This window comes from Amphiprion ocellaris, chromosome 1 (genome assembly GCF_022539595.1).
Source record: "Amphiprion ocellaris isolate individual 3 ecotype Okinawa chromosome 1, ASM2253959v1, whole genome shotgun sequence".
Lineage (NCBI taxonomy): Eukaryota > Metazoa > Chordata > Actinopteri > Pomacentridae > Amphiprion > Amphiprion ocellaris.
The window spans coordinates 17990734-18011008 of NC_072766.1; the positions used below are offsets into that span (position 1 = coordinate 17990734).

Here is a 20275-nt window from a genome sequence, read left to right on the forward strand (position 1 = left end):
TGTTTCATTGCATTGTTTATTTTTGCAGGGACAGTGGACAATTAAAAGTAATTGCACCAGAGTTAGCTAGCAGCTAATTTACATCCGTTGTCCCTGAGCAGGTAGATAAACAATGACCACAGAACAACAAGTACACTACATAAAACAACACAATACATAGAAGCCCATCAACGTTAGATAATAGATAGAATCAGTATATACAATAAATAAAAGGCAACCCTGGGTGGTGACATTCTATCTAAACCTTTGGGATGGTTTTCAACACTGCAAAGCTCCCCAAGTCCTTGAAGTTTGTGGGTGTGGATAGGTATTTAACTGAGACAACAGATCCAGAATAGGGATAGATGCACATGTAGCAACTGAGGAACACCTCTCCCCTACTCCAGTACATTGTTCTCTCTTGTCCAAGTAGAATTTCATACAGATCAAAGGTTTGACAGATAGCTTAAATTTGGAGAGCTTTGAAAGTAAAACTTGAAATGCCCTTGAGCATCTAAAAACTCGACTCTGACAACACATTTATCAAGATAGCAGTTTGCAGTTTTAATCAAATGATTCTATTTGAACCAAAATTGCAGTGGGTATAAAGTAAAGTCACCATCACTGAAATGAAAAACTAGCTGATCACAGACTACATTTTCTGCAATTTTAGAGGCTCTTGGGAGGATGCTAATGGCTCTATATTTGATGGGTTACTTCTCTCAGCTGATTTAAAGACAAGGGTCAATACTGCAGTCTTCCATGAAGAAGTGAAATGGAAGATTGTTATTGATAGATTTATCAGATTATTTAAACTGTGTTGACTTAGACATATATTTATAACTTTATCAATATCAAATGCATCCTTAGACTTGAACCCTTTAGGCAATCAAGTGCTTTGTTGATTCTGAGACATTGTAAGTGATAAAAACAGAGAACTCTTGATCTTACACCAACATTCTTGCCCAAACACTGACTGAATCCACAGAGAATAAATCATAGACTGCTGCTATTCATCCTTTATCTTCAGTCACGTTTGATTGTTGCTTTATTAATCAAGTAATTTACCCTCCTTCTTTGTTATTTTGTCAATATTTTCCATAAAAACCTCTACTATTTCTCTTATCATTAGCTTAATAATGTAACCAGTTTTGGCTTGTTTCAGTTTCACTTTTTTTTAGTTTCTTGTATAGGGCTAACATGGATAAGATGTGTTTATAATAACCAAAACGTAGTCTAACCGTATAACCGCATAACATGTTTTTACTTAAACGTATTTGTTTTGAACATATTATCTTGACATATTGAACATTTCTAAGATATAAAATAAGCAAGTAGGATAAGTTTGTTCTTAGAAGCAGAAAAAAATGGTCTTCAATACATCAAACGACCACTAAAATTTGGGTCCATTTCCGTAAAGCCAAAATAAGTTGTAAATTGCAGGAGACACTGTCTGTAGTACATATTTTCCAATATTAAACATTTAAATAAACTGCACACTGTGAGTGCTCAGGGCTTTCGAGGAAGACGGTGTTGTATGGATTATACCATGATAACTCCTCAAAATTTAAACCGTTCAAATGAGTCGTTTACGGAGTCCAAACGGCGTTTTAGCATGTACAGTGTTTATAATAATTATATTTGTATTTGTCCTCACCGCATTTTCAGTACAAACACACCAGCCTAACTTTTGTCCGTCCAGCTCTCCACACACTCCCCCTCTCCGCCAGTGGTTCGCTCCTCTCTCCAGCTGATCGGCCCAGGATCCCCGGTGCTTCCGTCCGTCGTTCGCTCTGACGGCTCCGGCGTCTCAATGTCGACTTAAACGGTCTGAATTTCACCGAGTCAGTGGCCGCTCGTGTCGGCAAGTCGTTCATTTAACACCGCAACAACGCAGGACAGTCTGGCTCGGGTGTTGACTGTGTACTTGTCAAAGCCAAGGGAATCTAACTACGAGGCCCTCACTCCATCCACGGATTCACCTGCTACGCGGAGAGCCTGACACGGGAGACCGACATGGGGGACACGGGGAGCGAGGGCAGCAAGCCTCCGAGTAACGTTAACGTTGTACCCCCGCGCTGCCCCTGTGGGTTCTGGGGGTAAGACGAATAACCTGTCAAATGTCTTCCTTTTCAAATGCTTTCTCTCTCTGCCAGCAGCTAGCAGAGTCGGTAGCCACTAGCATTAGCAGCTCAAACAGGGATGAGCTGCTTTTCTTATCACCCCCTCCCCATTGTTTTGTAGCTTTAGCTGCTAGCTAACACCAGCTGGCCTCGGAAAACTTATCCTGTGCAGGGAGAAAGCAGGGTGGAGATGGAGATAAGCCCTCCAGGGGAGAGGACAGGTGTGACTGCGCTAATAAAGTGGATATTTAACGTGCGAAATTCAGACATTAAATCAGAAACCTGAGTGGGCACAGACAAGGCACTGGTCGTTCAACTCTACTGAGATATGTGTGGTCCATAATAGCTCAGACTGACATCAGAATAGGTACATAGAGACAGTATGTCTGCTTTTGATTTCATCAGCCCATTTATCCTGATGAGTACGTTGCATTGAGCCATGAGTGTTTCGACACACATGGCTCAATGCAACGTACTCATCAGGATAAATGTTAACTCTGCCCAGCCCAACAAGTCGTATGATCCTGAGATTTTAAAGAAATATTGATTGACATTATTTTCTTGCTTTAAGACACAAACAGAAATGCATAACAGTATGTAAAAATTAAAGAAAGACTTACTTTTTGTTTACTCTTTGCATTAGCTAACCTGACTAAAATTTAAATACAATGTAGTCTAATTATATACAGCGTTTTCAAATACTGGTGACTAAATATGATTGATTTGTCAAACTTTCTGCATTAATTTGCTATTGCCTCCAGGTTTTAGCTCAGTTGAAAAATGTGGCAGCCACCCAGGCCTGTGAAAACAATGTCCTTTCCTCCCATTATGATTAATATAAGCTACAAGAGCTGCCTTAGTACACCAAAGCACCTGATTCACCATGTGTATATATTCTAGAAAATGATCTGTTTTATCGGTGAGGGCACATAAATGATGAAAAACTGAACATCATCACACTGTCAGATCTTACTAGAGACTTTTCTGTTATTGTAAGTAAAGTCTAAATAGCTGTTATCATGAAGTTGTAATGAATCACCTGATCAGAGGTCACTGGGATTCAAATATCTGTAGAGTTTGTACCAAAGTCATGGCATCCCTACCTCCTGTAGCTTCATGTGAAACCATAAAAAAGGGTTTTGTTACTGTACAAAAAGTAAAGACTAAGAGTTGCACATTTTCTGCATTAAATGTCTTTCAGATTCACATGAGACCAGTGTTACAGTGTGAGGAATTTCCTCAATTCTTCAATTTTTTGAGCAAGTTCTCAGTTCGCTGGCATCTTTTAAGTAGAAAGCCACAGCGTTGATATGAAGACAGATTGTTTTTTTTTTTCTGTGAACTAGACTCACTGCAACATTTATCTATTCGAGTTCTTTGTGACAAATTATTACTATGTATTAAAAGTATTTTAGGTTACATTTATATACAATTCTGGCCTTTAAAAAAAAAAAAAACTTCCTGTGTTTTTTTTTTTTTTTTTTTTTTTTACAGCATATACAGTTCTAGCCAAAATGCAAGTCTGCCCTGATCACAATATGCACCTGTTTAAAGACAGGCCTCCCCATCTGTGACGTCATGTTTCTTACTCATTGGAATTAACTTTCTTCCATAGTAGCAATCACAAAGCAGAAGCTAAGTTATTGCTTCTGTAGGTACAACAGCACTAATTAGAGAACTGGTACTGGCTAACTCCAGCTTGTTATGGTCACAGCCAGTGACAGTGGATCCTACAGAGGAAAAAAAGCCAAGTTGAACCTGCATTTTCTCCCTAAATGTAATAGTACGCCCTCATAGGCTTGAGTTCTCTTACTTGCAGGCCTTGTTCGGCAAGAATCTGGGTGCTCTGATCACCCACATGACAGAAAGTCTATGATGTTATGCCACTGGGAGAGAGGTGGGTCTAAAAAGATTTAGAAGGAATCACCTGAAACTTGTTTTTTATGCCGCAGACTAGACACACAAGTTATTTCAGGATGTTGCATATCATCAGGGCCCTCACTACTAATATGTTTGTTTCTCAATGTTTGACCTCCACCTGCCTCTTTCTGTCTCAAACCTGTTCGAAGAGGCACATTCAGGTGCACCATGTATGGCAGTGACTGGTGCTCAGTACCTTACAAGCCATAATTGCATGTGACATTTAGCAAGAGATGTCAAATTAATCCTTGTACTTCCATTTGTAATGTTCCTCTGAAAGCAGTAGGCTTGATTGTCTCAAAGTGATCTTCGACGGGGGAGGCAAAGAAACAAGGGGAACGGAAAAGGGTCTCCCTTTTTTGTCCACTTTTTCTCATTAAGGTATTAGCGAGGTACCTCTGAGCCTGCAGAGAGCTTCAGTGAGACATGTAGAGTAGATTTAGGCTAATTTGGCGGAGCTGCTCGAGCAGAGGCTTTTAAATTTTAACACAATAAAGCAAGGATATTGAATGCCTTGTTTAGATTACCTGATTTGATAGAGGAGAATACAATTGCAGATAAACCTGCTATAGTTGGATTTAGTAATCACAGACATTGTTTTGTCATTTTGTAATTTTCCCATTCAGTCTATGTATCTATAGCTTAATAGCAGTACCTTAATTTTATCATGTCTGTAACAGATATGAGCCTTATTTTTGCTATCTGCAGGGCAAGTTTAATGCTGTTATTTGTGTTATTTAGAATGCTGCATTGCTTTCTATTTTATTTTCTGCATGTGTCTGTGTATCTCTTTGTCAAAGCCGGCCAGTTCAAATAAGTCGGAATAGTCGTAGTAGTAAGTTGAGTATTAATATGTGCCAGTTCCTGACACTGTTTCCCAAAAAAAACATGCTAAAATCACAGCTTGTGTTGGTTACTGAAGTGAGCAGTGCTGTTTGACTCCAAAGTACATATATGATGGAGCATTTCTTTAATGTGACATTTAGATTCAGGGTCAAATAGGATTTTATGTTCAATTTCATTTACAGTGCTCGACATAGAAGTATGATTGTAGTACATGTGGCAGCATTACATGTTTGGATATACAGGGTTTTCTTCCACTGATAAAGAGATTGTATGTAAAATAATTAGACTGCCTGGTCTGTTTTTGGTAAATCCATTTGCTTCAAAAACATGTAATATATGTAATGTAAATCCCAATTTGTCAGAAAGAAGTCCTGTTTAGTGATGTGCATATATTATTGCTGGCAATGGCCAATTTTTAAATGTGTGGTATGAACTGATAAGAGGCTGCTTTCCAAAAATCCAGAATACTACATCACAAACCTGTTTTAATGATTTCATATTAGCACAAAAGATGTCTAACACTCAAAGTAATGAGCACTGCTCTTGCCAAGGCTATGGAAAATTGCTGGATTACTCAAGTAATTGCTTAATCGATTAGTTTATTAATTAGTTCTGTATTGCTGTTCATATCAAAAACATTTTAGATCAATAGAAGTATTGAATGCATGACCAGCAGAGGTTGCATTGCAGAAGTAAAATGATAAAGGATTTAAATGATTGTCTACTTTGCACCACAATAACTGCAATTTGAAAGTACTTACTGCCACTGCTGAAGTTTGGCTTCTTACTCTGCACAAAGAAGAATACATTGTTTTGTACCACACTACAATAAGGTGTTACAAAATACCACAAAGATATACTAAAACCTCATAGGTTAGTATCAGGACTTTATATCGGGACTTTAATTGAAGAGACGTTGTCAATGCATTTGCTTGTCTGTGTTGTGGGCAGTGGTCAACTGAATAAGCTGCGTAAGTAGTAAAGATAATGCAATGAAGTTACCTTTAATGACATTTTAGAGAGAATTTTTTATTAAACTGCTGGGAGTAGTATTCTTCCCAGGAACATTTCTTCTTTATATATCATAAAAAACGTTTGAAAATGCCACAAATATATTTAACTTAGCTCAAACTATTGGTGCAGGCTTTTAAAATCCCTATGCACAATGTAATCCTATTTTTTTTCTTACAAGTTGGGATTTCTTTCATTTTGACTGAATACTATTTCAATTAGAAATGGGTTACATGGATGTGTGATGTACAAGTTGCCTTTTTGTCTCTTTGGTGGATGGACAATCTTGTGCTGACCTTACAGTTTCTATTGAAGAACCCATCAACAAAGCAAACTACAGGATGTGTTTCCAGTGCAAATGTACAACTACAGGGTATTATTTCTGCTTCCCCTGCAACATGAAACTCAGTTTAGTAGTCCTCTGTCAGTTTTATCCTGAATAACCTTAAATATGCCATCATTTTCTGACTAATTCATTCACAAGCACAGTTGGTCTTTGAATACTTTCTATTAGCTGACTTTTATCTGTATTCAAGTTTTTTTTTTTTTTTAATTTTACTGCCCGTGGCAGTAGTATTTAATAGAACCCAATTCCTTCAAAACATTTAGTCCCTTGCTCCTTTGTGCCACTCAAACCAAATCACCAAGGCGATGGAGCCCATCTTCCTGTCTGTTCCAATCAGATATTCTCATTAGTAACAGCAGTGAGCCACCTATGAAGCAGACAGGTTGTGCATACTCTGTTCAGGCTTCACTCAGCTTAACAACCATAGAGTTTCTTTCCTACATAGTTTCTCTCAGACTTTCCCATCCCCTTTATTTCCTTAATGAATCTGTGGTTTGATTACCTCTGATTTGTAAGGCTGATAAACAGGATATGACTTGTTGTTTACCGAGCATTGGCTTCCTCCCCGCCTGTGTCTAATTATGAGGTGTCTCCTCTATCCTAACTTCTTCCTTCCTCCTTTCTGTTTTATACCCAAGACTACACACCAGCAGACTGCCAGACAGCCCACAGGTTGACTGCAGCTGACCCTACATTTAGAAATGAGGACAAAGGTGTGCATCGAAGCGCCCAAAATAAATAGAATGTGACTGATAGCAGCGACCGTCACGCTCAATGCACAGACAGTAAGGACGAGGGCTGGGGAGGAAATGAGAGGAGCCTTCTCAGAGGAAAGCCAGAGCCATCTGTTGTGAAAGAGCTGTGCCACTGAAATCAGCAAGGCTTCAGTGATCGACTCCACAATAGCTTTTTTTTTAATCAAAGGTCTTTATCCGAGATCAAGAAGGGAAAACTATGTTAAGGAAACAGTAAGAACATTTCCATTGAAATACACAAATGACTCAGCTGTACTGATGAAGCTTTTGTAGTTGGTAAACAGGGCAAGTTAATGAGGTTTTTAATTTTCTCTATTTGTTGCTACTCTTCATCAGATTAGCTGAGCAGTTGTCTTGTTAGCTGTATACATTACAAACACACAGCCTAAGAGCCTTTACATTTACATCACAATTTAGTAGTTTGCGAAATCGAATCACCTTGATTTATCATACTGTTACTTTAAACCGTGCTACTACTGCATTGCAAAGAATCAAATGTGCAGGTAATGTAGTGACAGCTGACCATGGACTTGTACCTATGATAACCCTAACCCTACGCCATGAGTATATTATAGATAATTATATCATAGGAGTAAACTCCTCACAGATATAGATATAGGTATAATAAACTGGAACAACAGATCACTTTATTCAGCTCATTTAAAAGCTTCACAAAGCAGTTTGTGACCACAAAGAACAGGAAGAATCAAAAACTTATCTACCAATGAGTCTACATTTTATATTCCAAATGAATAAAGTTTATATGTAAAAAAAACAAACAAACTCAAATGTATTTACTTGCACATATAATTATCAATAGCAACAATGAGCCACCTGATGACTGTAACTGTCATATTTATGTGCATTTAGTTCAAGTTTGGTAAAACAGCTCGTGAGAACAATAGCTTGGTGTTTAGATATTCATAGAGGCTCACCTTTCTCTAGCAGCCAGCAGTCTAACACGTCTTCAGAGTTATATTTATTGTACATTCATCATGTGCAAGCTTGTTTTCTAAGAATCGGCTGATGACAAGTATTTGCTAAAAATGATATACTTGAATGAATGTCTGACTGAAATACATGTAATGCATAAAATAAATGGGCAGCTTTGTTATTAGAATTAATATTTGTAATACTCTTTAATAGACTGTGCAATGAAAAAGCTTTGAATAAAAGTCACTCCTCGCTTGATTTTGCCCTTGATTTCATCTGCTACACAAGGCTCGACAGCCTCATACTGTAGTATGGCAGCTTTGGATTCTGTGAATAATTTAGAGCTGTAGCCCGGATCACACTTCTTATCTTGAATTTTTCACTGCCAGGATCCCAAGTGAAAAATAAAGTCTCAGGCTGTGACTTGCGGTCATGGAAACACGTTGTTACTCTTGCTGTGTGGATACCCACCAGCCAAAGGCACTGGCATTTTCTTGCATCCCACTTTGCATTTTTTGTTCTCTTATACAAACTGCTTGAATAACACTCTTGCATTCTCTCTTTTTTCCAGGTCGAGCAAAACTATGAATCTCTGCTCAAAATGTTTTGCAGGTAAGTTGCTGTTCTGTTTGATTAACTTATCTTGTGTCTATTTATATATGTGTGTATATATATATATATATATATATATATATATATATATAGAGAGAGAGAGAGAGAGAGAGAGAGAGAGAGAGAGAGAGAGAGAGAGAGAGAGAGAGAGAGAGAGAGAGAGAGAGAGAGAGAGAGAGAGAGAGAGAGAGAGAGAGAGAGAGAGAGAGAGAGAGAGAGAGAGAGAGAGAGAGAGAGAGAGAGAGAGAGAGAGAGAGAGAGAGAGAGAGAGAGAGAGAGAGAGAGAGAGAGAGAGAGAGAGAGAGAGAGAGAGAGAGAGAGAGAGAGAGAGAGAGAGATTTTTATATATATATTTAGTGTCTGTGTTGCATAGTATCCCAAAAAAAAAATGCATATAAATCTCACTTAAATCTCACTTAATCCCTTTTATGATGAATTTCTAGAAAAGAAATGACTTGAGATGGTCGATTCAAGACTAACAGAAAGAAATTAGACTGTTTTAATTTTTCTTGCTCTTGCTCAAAATTGAGGGTTTTTCAGTATAAGGTGTGTTGGGTATACTGGTGCCGAGACCGAGATTTGTCTTTTGCAGCTCAGAAGTCTCACCAGAATATTTTGTACGGCCTCGCTCCATCCCATCCTCTTACAAAATCAGTGCCAGAAATATGAGGAGAAAACTTTTCCCATTTACATAACATTTGAACAAACTCTGTTAGTGTACCACCGCTATGACCAAACATGCACCACTATGCAACACTTGTTTGACCTATTGACCTATGACTCAAACATTCATACACAAAAGACAGTAGATAAAATGAAACGTGCACACAGATACTCCAAAATGTTTCACAATGTCATTTTTCTCATAGACATTCAAAAGAAACAGCCAAACGAGGATTGTGCCCCAAAGGCCTCTTCCAGCACCAGCAGCAGTCAAGCAGATATCTTCTGTAATGAAACGAACAGCAGCATCAGTCAGTCCCTGATGTCAATGCCTAATGCATCAGAAGACCCTCTGCCTGGAGAGACGGGAGCGACCTCTGTACCTGTTCAGGACGGTAAGACAGCAGTTAATCAGGAGGTTTGTTTGTACCTGTGGATGGTGGAGCTTTCCTGCTCTGAAATGTACAACATCAACACTATGTAACACGGTCTGCTTGGTTTGTAATGTTTGTGCTATTCGCTGAAGTAATGTATGCCTTGGCAGCTGCAAATTTTCAAGTGTGTTTTATTGCACAAACTCTCACTTTTAGTGGTCAAAACCAGAATATTGTAGCTTTTAGTTGAGGGCATCTTTCCGTAGGAGACTTCTATTAGTTTCTGCCAGCTGAAGCAGCAGCAGCTGCAGTGCCCCTGCCCTGGCTATATTTGTCCTCATGGCACAGATAGAGAAAATGATAGGAAAGGGTATCTATTCAGAAGTGAAGGTTTTAAGAGGACACCTACAATTGCCAGGACATCCGTCATGGCTATACAGTGACAAGGTTATTTGTGGAGGCCAATTCAGGACAGGACAATAAAGTGGATACCAAATGGATGTGCAGAACTGGTGAAAAAATTCCCACACTTACCTGGTCCACTGTTACAACAGGAGATATTTTTAAATAATACAGAACTGCATGACATTATTTAGCTAAAAATAAAAGCACCCCTTGAACAGGCTTGGAATTAACTCTTAAATTGACAAACAAATTCATTAATGTTTGCTTATTGATGCGGCTAATGCTAAAATATGTTGATGTTCCAAGTTTAATTGTCTCGAGGAATAAATACTGCCCCAAGGAAACGTTTAATCTCCCCATTCAAGGAAAATTCAAGGCATAAATTGCAGAATACATACTTATTAAAGGGAAACGAGTAAATTTGACTTACTTGCATTCAGTTATTCCTTACTTTGCCACAACTTTTTAAACAGGGTCAGGAACAGTTGGATCATCCAACACACATTTTGTTACAACTCTAATCTTGTTTTCTCACCCACTGTCAGCTGTCTTTTGGCTGGCTTCAGACTGTACACATGCAACTATCATAGTTGCTGTTGGGAGGGGGAAAAGCTAACAGCATAATAAAGGATTCCACACATCCCAGTCATGGTCTTTTCATCCTGCTGCCATGTGGAAAACAGTACCTGTGTACCCAAACAACCACCAGTAGATTCTCTAACAGTTTTTGTCTTCAGACCCTTAGGATTGTAAACTCTAGGGTACCCTAACATTACAACCAAAATGTCAATCTGGTGCAGTATATCAATTTTTTTTATTTTTAACACAGCTCAGTGGCTTCTATGCTTGGCACTTATTTTGGGACTGTTTATGCTATTTTCAATTTTCTTCCCTAATTTAAAAATTATTAATCGTACTGTATTTTCCCGATTATAAGTCGCACTTTTTTTCATAGTTTGGCTGGTCCATCGACTTATACTCAGGTGCGGCTTGTATATATTAAAATACATAATTTCACATGTTCTTGAATGTTATTTCACACTGACCGACATGACCAAGGAGTAAACATTACCTACAGCCCTGAGAGGGCACTCCAGGCTTGTGACAACTACCGGCATCTGCTACTCCTGTACCACTGAAAATTATTTTAAACATTAACTTATAGACAACTGAAGCCGCGTGTCCACTGTATGCGATTTTCCCGCACGTAAACGCGCTGTATCTGAAAATCACACGGACGGCGGGCGGTCACTAGCGGACCACAACATTGTCACATGACTGCACTCGGGCTTCAGCGGGCCACTACGTGGTCACATGACCGCGCTTTCAGCTTGACGGTCAGGCAGATGAGTCGGATAAACACAGATTTTGTAAAATAAATTTCCCAAAAAATACGACTTATAGTGCAATGCGACTTATATATATATTTTTCTTATTCATGATGCATTTTTTGACTGGTGTGACTTATACTCCGGAGCGACTTATAGTCTGAAAAATATGGTAAATTATTTATTTTGCTGTTGAGAGATATTATAATCATGTCTAAAAATGACGAATCTAATGCTCTTATGTCCTCCTTTTTTCTCTTACTGTCCTGTCTTATCTCTGCTCCCTTTCCCTTCCTTTTCTTCACATATTTTCTCCTTCAGGGGTATCCAGCACAGACAGAGTCTTGGGTTCACTATCCACTCCCACGAAACGTTCATTTAACTCAGGTATGTCTCAGCTCTACTGCTACAATGCCCATTATTGTGCTTTTTCATTGTGTGCTTGTCATGTCCACTTAAGCAGCTTAGATTGGAGGACCCAGCAGCATCAACAGCAGCGAATTGATCTAGAATGGCTACGTTAATTGTTCTTCCAGGAGAAACAGCATAGTGAGGGAAGGATACAGGGGAAGCAACAGAGCGTGTCTGCCAGAGCATGCAAATGTAAAGCCAATCATGCAGTCACTAGAGCTACTAGAGTGAATGAAGATTATGAATATAAATACATATGTAGTAGTGACACAGAATGAAATGTAGACGTTCCATAGAGATTTAAAATTGCAAAGGGCACACAGAAAAGAGTCTTCTAGCTCAGTGGTTAGTATCGTCACATCACTGCAAGGTGTGTATGTGAGTCCATAGATGAAAAAAAATAGACTTGAATTATTAAAGATGAAACAGAACACGGTGACAGGATTCTGGCAGAGCTGACACATGCATGCGTGGAGCTGGTGTAGCCTGCAGCATTGTCAGTGGTATAGATTGAAATGAGCTGAACAGGGTCTAAAACACACTACTGACTCTCTGCTAGTATAGATTCCCTTTTATTGTCCTTTCACCTGTGGTTGACACAACCTGCTACAGTCACATATGGCTTAAGACAGCTGCAGAGTAGACAAGGCAGCACATGTGAACATGTTGATCCCCTGTCTAATGCAGCGGGATCATGTGCGCATCACACCACAACACACATGAACTCAGCATCATCTCTGCCTTTTAATGTTGGCTGAGTTGGTTTTTCACTTTTTACAGTTTCTCTAAATAGGGAGTCTATATTTTCATTTAAAGCCTGGATACACTTGGGCTTTACTGAGTCTTTTGTGCAAACTTTTGCGTTCTTAAATTAAAGGCGAATTCAATTATCTGTCACTTTGTAGTACAAATGCCTTGGCTTCAGTATCTTTTTCATGTTTTTGGAAAAACAAACTTACAGTTACAGTCAGCACATCTGAATTCCCCAAAGAGATTTACTGGGATAACAAAAGGCAGGAAATAAGGAAGCAATTTTTTTTCCACAACATGCAATTGCACATATACAGAGACACAGACTCACGCACATACAGGGATCGATGGGCAGGCTAGGGGGGATCTGACTGCTCAGCTTGGCCTAGTTCTCAGAGATTTATTGAGCGCTGATCTGCATTTCGGCCGGGCCACGGAAAAAGTCTGTAGGATTGATGAGAAAAGCGGAGTTGAAATTCCAGCCAACCAGCGGAAGCTCTCTCCTTGTTCCTATTGTCTGAGACGCTGGATTGCTTGTAATCTAATGCAGGAGAGCTATTAATCTCTTTCTTTTATTTAACACAGAGAAGAGTTTTTGCCTCAGTGTGCCATCATCTACTGTCTCCCAGTTGCACACTGGACTAAATCATGTCTTGTTAGAGGGCTGAGGTTTTGTGTTGAAAGTCTAGTCAAGCTGCAGTCCTGGACACACTTGAAATTAATGCTTTTTTTAAAGAAATTATTCTGTGCACTGGAGAGTGACAAAAGATGGAGATGAGATTTCCAACTATATTGGTAGATATAATCATTCAAAATCTTTTCAGAAGGCTGGTTAGCCTTTACATGCTTTTGTATCTCTAACAGAAAATGGATGCATTATAAATTGCTAAATTACTACAAACCTGATTTTCGTTAAATTGCCTATTGTTGATTAGTATAGTATAGACAGGTGAGATAGAGATGTGTAACTGCATCATCTAGAATAAAATTGCTGGATACCCACTGTTGACCTATTAAGGTGTTACTATACAGTTTTGTGAATGCTGGTTTGGTGTGGCTCCTGATCTCAAATTGCTCAGTGCATAAGTAGTATAGTGACAAACTCCTATTGATTGTTTTCTTACATTTGTGAAAAATACTTAGTATGTTGACTGTGGAGTTCCAGTTGAGAAGCTCAGTGATTGCAGCTGATAGTCTTTTCCTTTCATTTTGTGCGCCTGTGTGTATGTGTCTCCAGCCTCAGAGTCAGAAAGTGATGTTTCACCTGAGAAGCGAGCAAGAGTGGGTGAGGTCCCAGAGGGTGAGGAGTCCTCGTCATCATTATCATCTTTGTCTGCATCATCGTCGTCATCCTCGTCTCGCAGTGGCTCTAAACAGCGGAGCCGCAAACGTTGCCATCGCTGCCAAACCAAACTGGAGCTGGTACAGCAAGAGCTGGGTTCCTGTCGTTGTGGTATGATGACACATCTCTGTACGCCTAAACTTCAGCATTGTGTGACCCAAGAAGAGACATGCATACAGTTCATACACGAACAGATCCACTCACACACCGCAGCGTATGCATTAAATACATTCATTATGTAGTGCAAGCTATTATTAAAGTCCTCACTTGTGTGCCTTGCATGCGAATGAGGTATTTAATGACTGTTGCAGTGATTATTGTTGGCCTCATAAATACAGAAACATATTTTGGTCAACCTGGTCATAGTTTGTTAATTTTACATTCAACACAGAGAAACGCTTATATTACCTGGGCATGTGTTGGTGTGTTGAAAGAAATGTCGATGACCAGAGTTCTTTTGCGAGCCTTCGGGGACCATTACATAAAAGCCTGAATGTGTCACATTGCACAGAAAGCATAAGCCAATTACCACAAACACTAATGCAGTTTAAACCAATACTTGGTTTGCTAATCAACTTGTTTGCATACAAATTAAAGTACTTAAAAAAATCACTGCTCTTCACTGCTTAAAGACCAATCTGCTTAAACCAATGCAATAATTCCTAAATTGGAAATTGACTTGCCTTTTTTTTTCCACCAGACACTGCTTAATGCATGGGCCATCCATCCTTAATAGTCCAGTGCTTACTATGAAAACATGCTTTTCGCAGACCAAAAGGGGAAATGGTGGCAATTATAGTGATTTCTGGCTATTGCGGTAATTGCAGATTACTTTGCTAATGGTTCTGCAGAATGTTCCACAGTGTAAGCCAAGAAGGTCTGATAATGAGTTGAAAGCATGAATGCTTTTCAGATTGTAAATGGGGGAGAAAAGATAGCTCCAGCAGAGATTCTGATCCAATGCTGTCACGCTCGGTAGGCTTCTGCTGTTGCACAGTGCCTCTAATATTCATCTTGCTAGGTGTTAGTATGATAGAGAGTAAAAGCACTGGAGTTAAACAGCTAATTAAGGCATATCTCCTGATGTGGAGGCTCAACAAAAGTGGGACCTTTCCTATTTCCATTCTCATTTAACATGCAAGCATCTGTCGTAGAATTTCTGACTGAGAAACACTCATATATTTTCCCCACAACCACTAACTGATTTTGAGTTTATGTAATGAATGCACCTCTTAGATGGATATGACCAGGCTTGGTCAACAAAATCAATATTCTTGTTGGCCTACTGACCTTATTCCAAAATGTGAAGATAAGTTGTGGTTTCAGTAAATATTAATGCAGTCTAAAACAATATTATAACAACACTGTGGATGCGTTTATTTTCCTCTGAACCATGCTTCATGTTGGCCGTTTACTGTAAATAATTAATCTTTTATCTAAAGTCCATAACCACAATAATTGGTGACTCACTTATTCAGTAGAGGTTGTATTAAGAGACTCATCCACCAGGAGCATCCAGGAAGAACAGTGAATGGCCAAGGAACAGACATTATTCAGGGAGGTGGTCTTCATCCTCTGCATTTCTAACCAAGAATGGCAGGTTGCAGGTGTAGCCAGTAAAGCCATATCTATATGAAGCCAGAAGTAGGGGCTGATTTGTCCAGGCATCGAGGATGTCATTATGGACAAGGCATCACATTGTGTTTGTATACCTTGTGTAACTTAGTGTAAGAGTTTTCTCCTAAATCTGTACATTATTTAGCTTTTCTTCCTACATTTTTCATTTTTACCTTCAGGTAAAGTAAATGTTTAAGACAAATTGAGTTTCATGCTAAATCTTTAAGCAACTTGAAACTTATCATACACACATGGATTTACCCCAAAACATTCTGAAATGGCCAAATTTCTTCCCTACTCATTAATGTTTTAAAACAACTCGATTCACCATTAAGTCGCAAAATGTCAGCAGTACGCCTGGTAGAAAATTTTTATTTGTGGTCTTCTAATGGGGCAAAGTAACGTCCAGCGTTATGCAACTTTCTCTTTTCCACTCCATTCGTGTGTCGTAGCTTTTAATTGCATAGAAACCAGCTGTCAAACTGGGCTTTTAATCACCACTTATTGAATGACAGCAGTATTATTATGTGTATTAATGAATGAATTTAAGATGATGAGAGCTAACGAGCTTCTCTGAGCTTAACGAGCCTCCTACAGTGGCAGGGCCTTTTGTTGAAAGTGCTACAGTAGAGACAGAGAGTCAATGAGAGAGATGAGGGTTGTCTGCTGAATGGAGTCAAAAGAGGAAGCTATCAAGTAGAATGTCTTCTTTGGTACAAAGGCTTTTTACAAAGGCATGGCTGCAGGCAGTACATATTGTCTGCCCTTTGTAATTTAAAATGCGTATTTACTGAGATGTTTACTGACATCTGAAGGTACTGGCACTCACAGTACATCTTGTATGTTTATAGTTAATGTAACATACTCCTTTGTGACTTTTTGATTTATTAAGTTGTATATTTTTCTTTTTGTGCTTTGTTTTTCAGTTACAGCAGTAATGTTTGTATGTTCAGTAAATGCAGCAAATTGACCGTTTTCTGTCTCTCTACACCCACAACCCCACCTCCCTCCCTCCAGGTTATGTCTTCTGCATGCTCCACCGACTTCCAGAGCAGCACGAGTGTCTGTTTGACCACCTGGGTCGTGGGCGTCAGGAGGCCGTCCTCAAGATGGTGAAGCTCGACCGCAAGGTGGGCCGCTCATGCCAGCGCATCGGGGAGGAGTGCTCTTGAGCAGCCGTTCCCCCTCAGATGAATCTCCGTGTTCAGACAGTGTGTCAGCACTAACAGGGATATGATTTTCTTCTTCTTCTCACCTTGTTTTTTCAGGATTTTTGCAGGTTTTTTGGATACAAATCTCCACTGTTTTGTTTTGTTTTTTAAACTTAAGTTAGCTCTTTTTAAATCCCACAGTTACAGATATCCTGCTTGTTTCCTGCCTCTGTTGGCTTCATCATATCCCTGCTGCTAAGTTGGATTTTGGAAAAAGACAAACCCAGGAATGACAGAACTATAGAGAGCAAAGGAAATACATGATTTCCTCACGTTTTTTTTGCAAGCTCTTGACTACGCAGGTGTGAATGGAGTAAGAATGAAAAAAATGATGAAGAGAAGAAATACAATGCTTTATACTAATGCTTAACTTGGAAGCCAGGATATACTCTTTACCTCAGAGAAGAAAATTCAAAAGATGCAAAGAATGATGAAGAGGAGGAGAAAGAAATGGATACCCTTCATCTACACGTTGGCGCTGTTTATAGACTGTGCTCTTTACCTCAAAATCAGACCAGAGCTGCTTTGTACCCTGCGCCAGGCTTAGACTTTGTGAAGCAAACAAGCTAGACAGCCTCAGTTAAAGTCAGGGTCTTACCCCCTGGCCACCCATCACCTATAATCCTAAACCTTTAGAAACACAAACACCTGTTAATCATCCACCTCAGGATACTGAAGCTCAACCTTCCTACCAACTTGCATCCTTCTCTCCTGCTCTACAAGACACCATTTACTCCTTTGATTTAATTTTTGATGGCAGTCGGGATACTCTTAAGCCCATTTTCAGAACTTGCAGCAAGTGTTGGACTCAGACACACATAATGGTGGTGGGAACAGCGAACTGGTTGTCCTCGGGTTACACACAGATCCGTCTTCAGTGTTGGGATGTGGCTGGTGAAGACCTAATTTGTTGAGGATTTTCTCTGTCTTCCTCTTTTCATCTGTCTTCATCTTATTTTCTTCCACATAGAGACATTTCCTTCTCACATCCCTAGTCTTTTTGGGTGGTGTATGGCTTGTGTGTGCTAGATGTGTACAACCTTCAGGAAGACAAAATTTGCAGGACATGAGAGACAAAGTGTGCTTTTGATCTCTGAATGGACCTGGAATGTCTGCATTGTCACACATTACTATAGTTTTGCAAATACTCACAGTTCGACTCCTTTGTGTTATTTTATGTGCTCAGCTGTTGTTCATGCTGAGCACAAACAGGTAAAATCAAACATTGCTGTACACTTTGAGTTTGGACTGAAGCTGCAATAGCAAACTCAGAGGTTCCTGTTTGGGATTGAGATGGCTGTTCAGGTCTCTAATATTGTTCCAGGCCTTTGTTTCAGTTATCCACATTCTAAAGGTGATTTTTGGTGCCAGCTTTGAAGCAAGACTTAATGATTTTGTGATTTTCACTCCTTTCACCGATACTTTGATATCCTTTACTACATGTTATGATTTCCAGCCAGCATGATGCGATCACATGCATTCTCCTTCTTCTTCCTTTCATTTTGTTTTTCTCATCTTTCCCTGTATTGATTGCTCTATTTTTCCTTATTTCACCCTCTCTGTCTCCCTTCCCCACTCTTTCTTGTGATACTATGGATGAGGGAATAGCGCTGGGGTTGGCAATGTGCTGAAAGTGAAAATCAGCAAATAATTACCTTCCAAACATTTTCCTGGTGGACTATGGAAGGAATGAACGGAAAATGCATAATGAATGAATATTGTGTATCTTAAAGAAAACCTTATTTAACCTCTTTTGCGTTTCAGATTTACTTACACTTAAGTGTAGTGCTGCATTTTCGGTTGTAACGTGGTTATAAAGGGGGAAGGTGAATGTGGAAAATTCTATATTTTTGTTTCTTTTGCTTTACTTTTTGCTTCCCCTTTCCAACATTTTTTTCTTTTACTCAGAAAGAATAAACTGGATTAGACAAAATACGAACATCTCTGGTGTACTTACTGACATAATGGATGTGAAAATGGATTGTTTTGTAGAATTTAGTGTTTTTTTCATCAGTTTATCTTCTATTCGGAGCTGATTTTGCAGTCACACATTGGAAGAACAAATTTAAGATGAAAAGCTATATGCACTTGGCATAATATATATTTTTAATGAGTGCATGTGTGAGGTGAGGCGGGTTAGGCCTTCTTGCAACATGCTGTTGGATCTCTTGCATGTCTTAACAGCCTGCCAAGTTTTATAGTGATGTAAACATCTGTTTACTGCTCACAGAGGGCTGCTATAAATCTACTCTCATTTACTTACCAAATCTGTTTCAGTGAGTGTGTTTGTGTGTGAACATGTGTGCTTGCTAATGGGGGAATTTTGACTAAAGAGGCTTCTGATGGCAGCGATGAGTCTCGTGGGTTGGCTGTACTAATTAATGTTGTGAAAAAGAAAACATATGTAGCCATGATCAAAAGACTGCTTCATATGTTGAAGTTGGTCAGCTGCCAGCTGGAGTGTAATCTCTTACCCTCCTCTTCACCCTGACTGAGTCAGAACTATGGAAGGTAGCATGTAAATTTGAAGTAGTTTTGAAAAGTTTCTTCTGTGCCAAGGTGATTGAAACTTCAGAAAAAACATTATCAATGCGTTCCTTCAGTTTCTAGGCTTTGGTGTCCGACCTTGGATCAAGATTTCTAAGAACTAATAAGGCAATATTTATTTGATGTACTTTTTGTTTGCAAAAACAGATGTTAAATATCTATGATCCACTTTGGACTCTTTCTGTGTTCTCTGAAATCTATACAATGTATGTTAAAGATAAATACTGAGATCCTTGAAATAGGAAAAAATATTTTACTGACACTGTCTATTTATTTCTAAAGAGAAGCACATATTTTGCTGTTTTTGATTTTTTAAATTTGACTGGAATACTTAGCTTTAAGTCCCCTTCAGGCTTTCCAAAGCCCTGTCTTTGTTCTATTTGTCACTGTCTGTACTCTCCTTTGTGTTCTTTGTTGTCTTGATTATATCCTGACACTCAGGATAAAGAACAGCGCCAGGACTGGGTGGCAACAAGGAGCAAGAGATCTGTATTTGCTGGAGGCTGCCGAGTGTTAGAGTGGGATTTGGAGGATAAGATATGGCCGGTGGTAAGTAATCTCCTTACAGCTCAACAAACAAGGAAGCCTGCCATTCTCGCCGCTTTGATTGGCTACCATCAGTTATAGACACCATGCTTGTATTGAGGAGCCTTGTTAAAAGCTTTGTCTCTCTCGCTTATCGCTGCCTTCATGTCGCCACTGCTATCACTTTCTCTCAGACACACTCATGCCACTATTTATACCACACAGTTGAAGAAAGCACTGACTTGTTACTTGCTACTTTAAAAAGCAGGCACCAGTTTGAATTTGAGGTTAGAGCCAGAATCTTCTCAGATATACTATAAATGCAATAGAGGTTAATGATGTCCAAAGTAAGCTTGGGATCACTTTCACTGCCTAATGCATCATAGGCTTTTCTCCCAGGCAGAGCTGGTCTTATCCAATGCAATGTTAGTCATTTATTAGTCTTATTAAATTTATACAGTATTCATCAGTGTGTTAGCATGTCTGTAATTACACCTGAGACGTTACATCCACTTAAGCTCAGAGAGTGTTCCTTCCTTATTCATTATGCAAATAAATGAGCCACATGTGGACAACT

The 20275-nt window shown here is 39.2% G+C and overlaps 1 protein-coding gene across 1 annotated transcript; it reads left to right on the forward strand.

Moving 5' to 3' along the window:
- Window positions 1–1713: 1713 nt before the first annotated feature.
- On the forward strand, window positions 1714–19424 carry LOC111565170 (AN1-type zinc finger protein 3-like). Its single transcript, XM_023265226.3, has 6 exons — window positions 1714–2078; window positions 8485–8525; window positions 9395–9583; window positions 11617–11682; window positions 13694–13909; window positions 16433–19424. The coding sequence occupies exons 1-6, from the start codon at window positions 1996–1998 to the stop codon at window positions 16585–16587; spliced, it is 750 nt and encodes a 249-aa protein (XP_023120994.1). The 5' UTR covers window positions 1714–1995; the 3' UTR covers window positions 16588–19424.
- The last annotated feature ends 851 nt before the right edge of the window (window positions 19425–20275 follow it).

Bases quoted from the DNA above. Each gene is read 5' to 3' on its own strand.
- LOC111565170 (XM_023265226.3), top strand. From the start codon at position 1,996: ATGGGGGACACGGGGAGCGAGGGCAGCAAGCCTCCGAGTAACGTTAAC. The intron at 2,079-8,484 runs GTAAGACGAATA...TCTTTTTTCCAG, and splicing joins TGCCCCTGTGGGTTCTGGGG to GTCGAGCAAAACTATGAATC. The intron at 13,910-16,432 runs GTATGATGACAC...CCCTCCCTCCAG, and splicing joins GCTGGGTTCCTGTCGTTGTG to GTTATGTCTTCTGCATGCTC.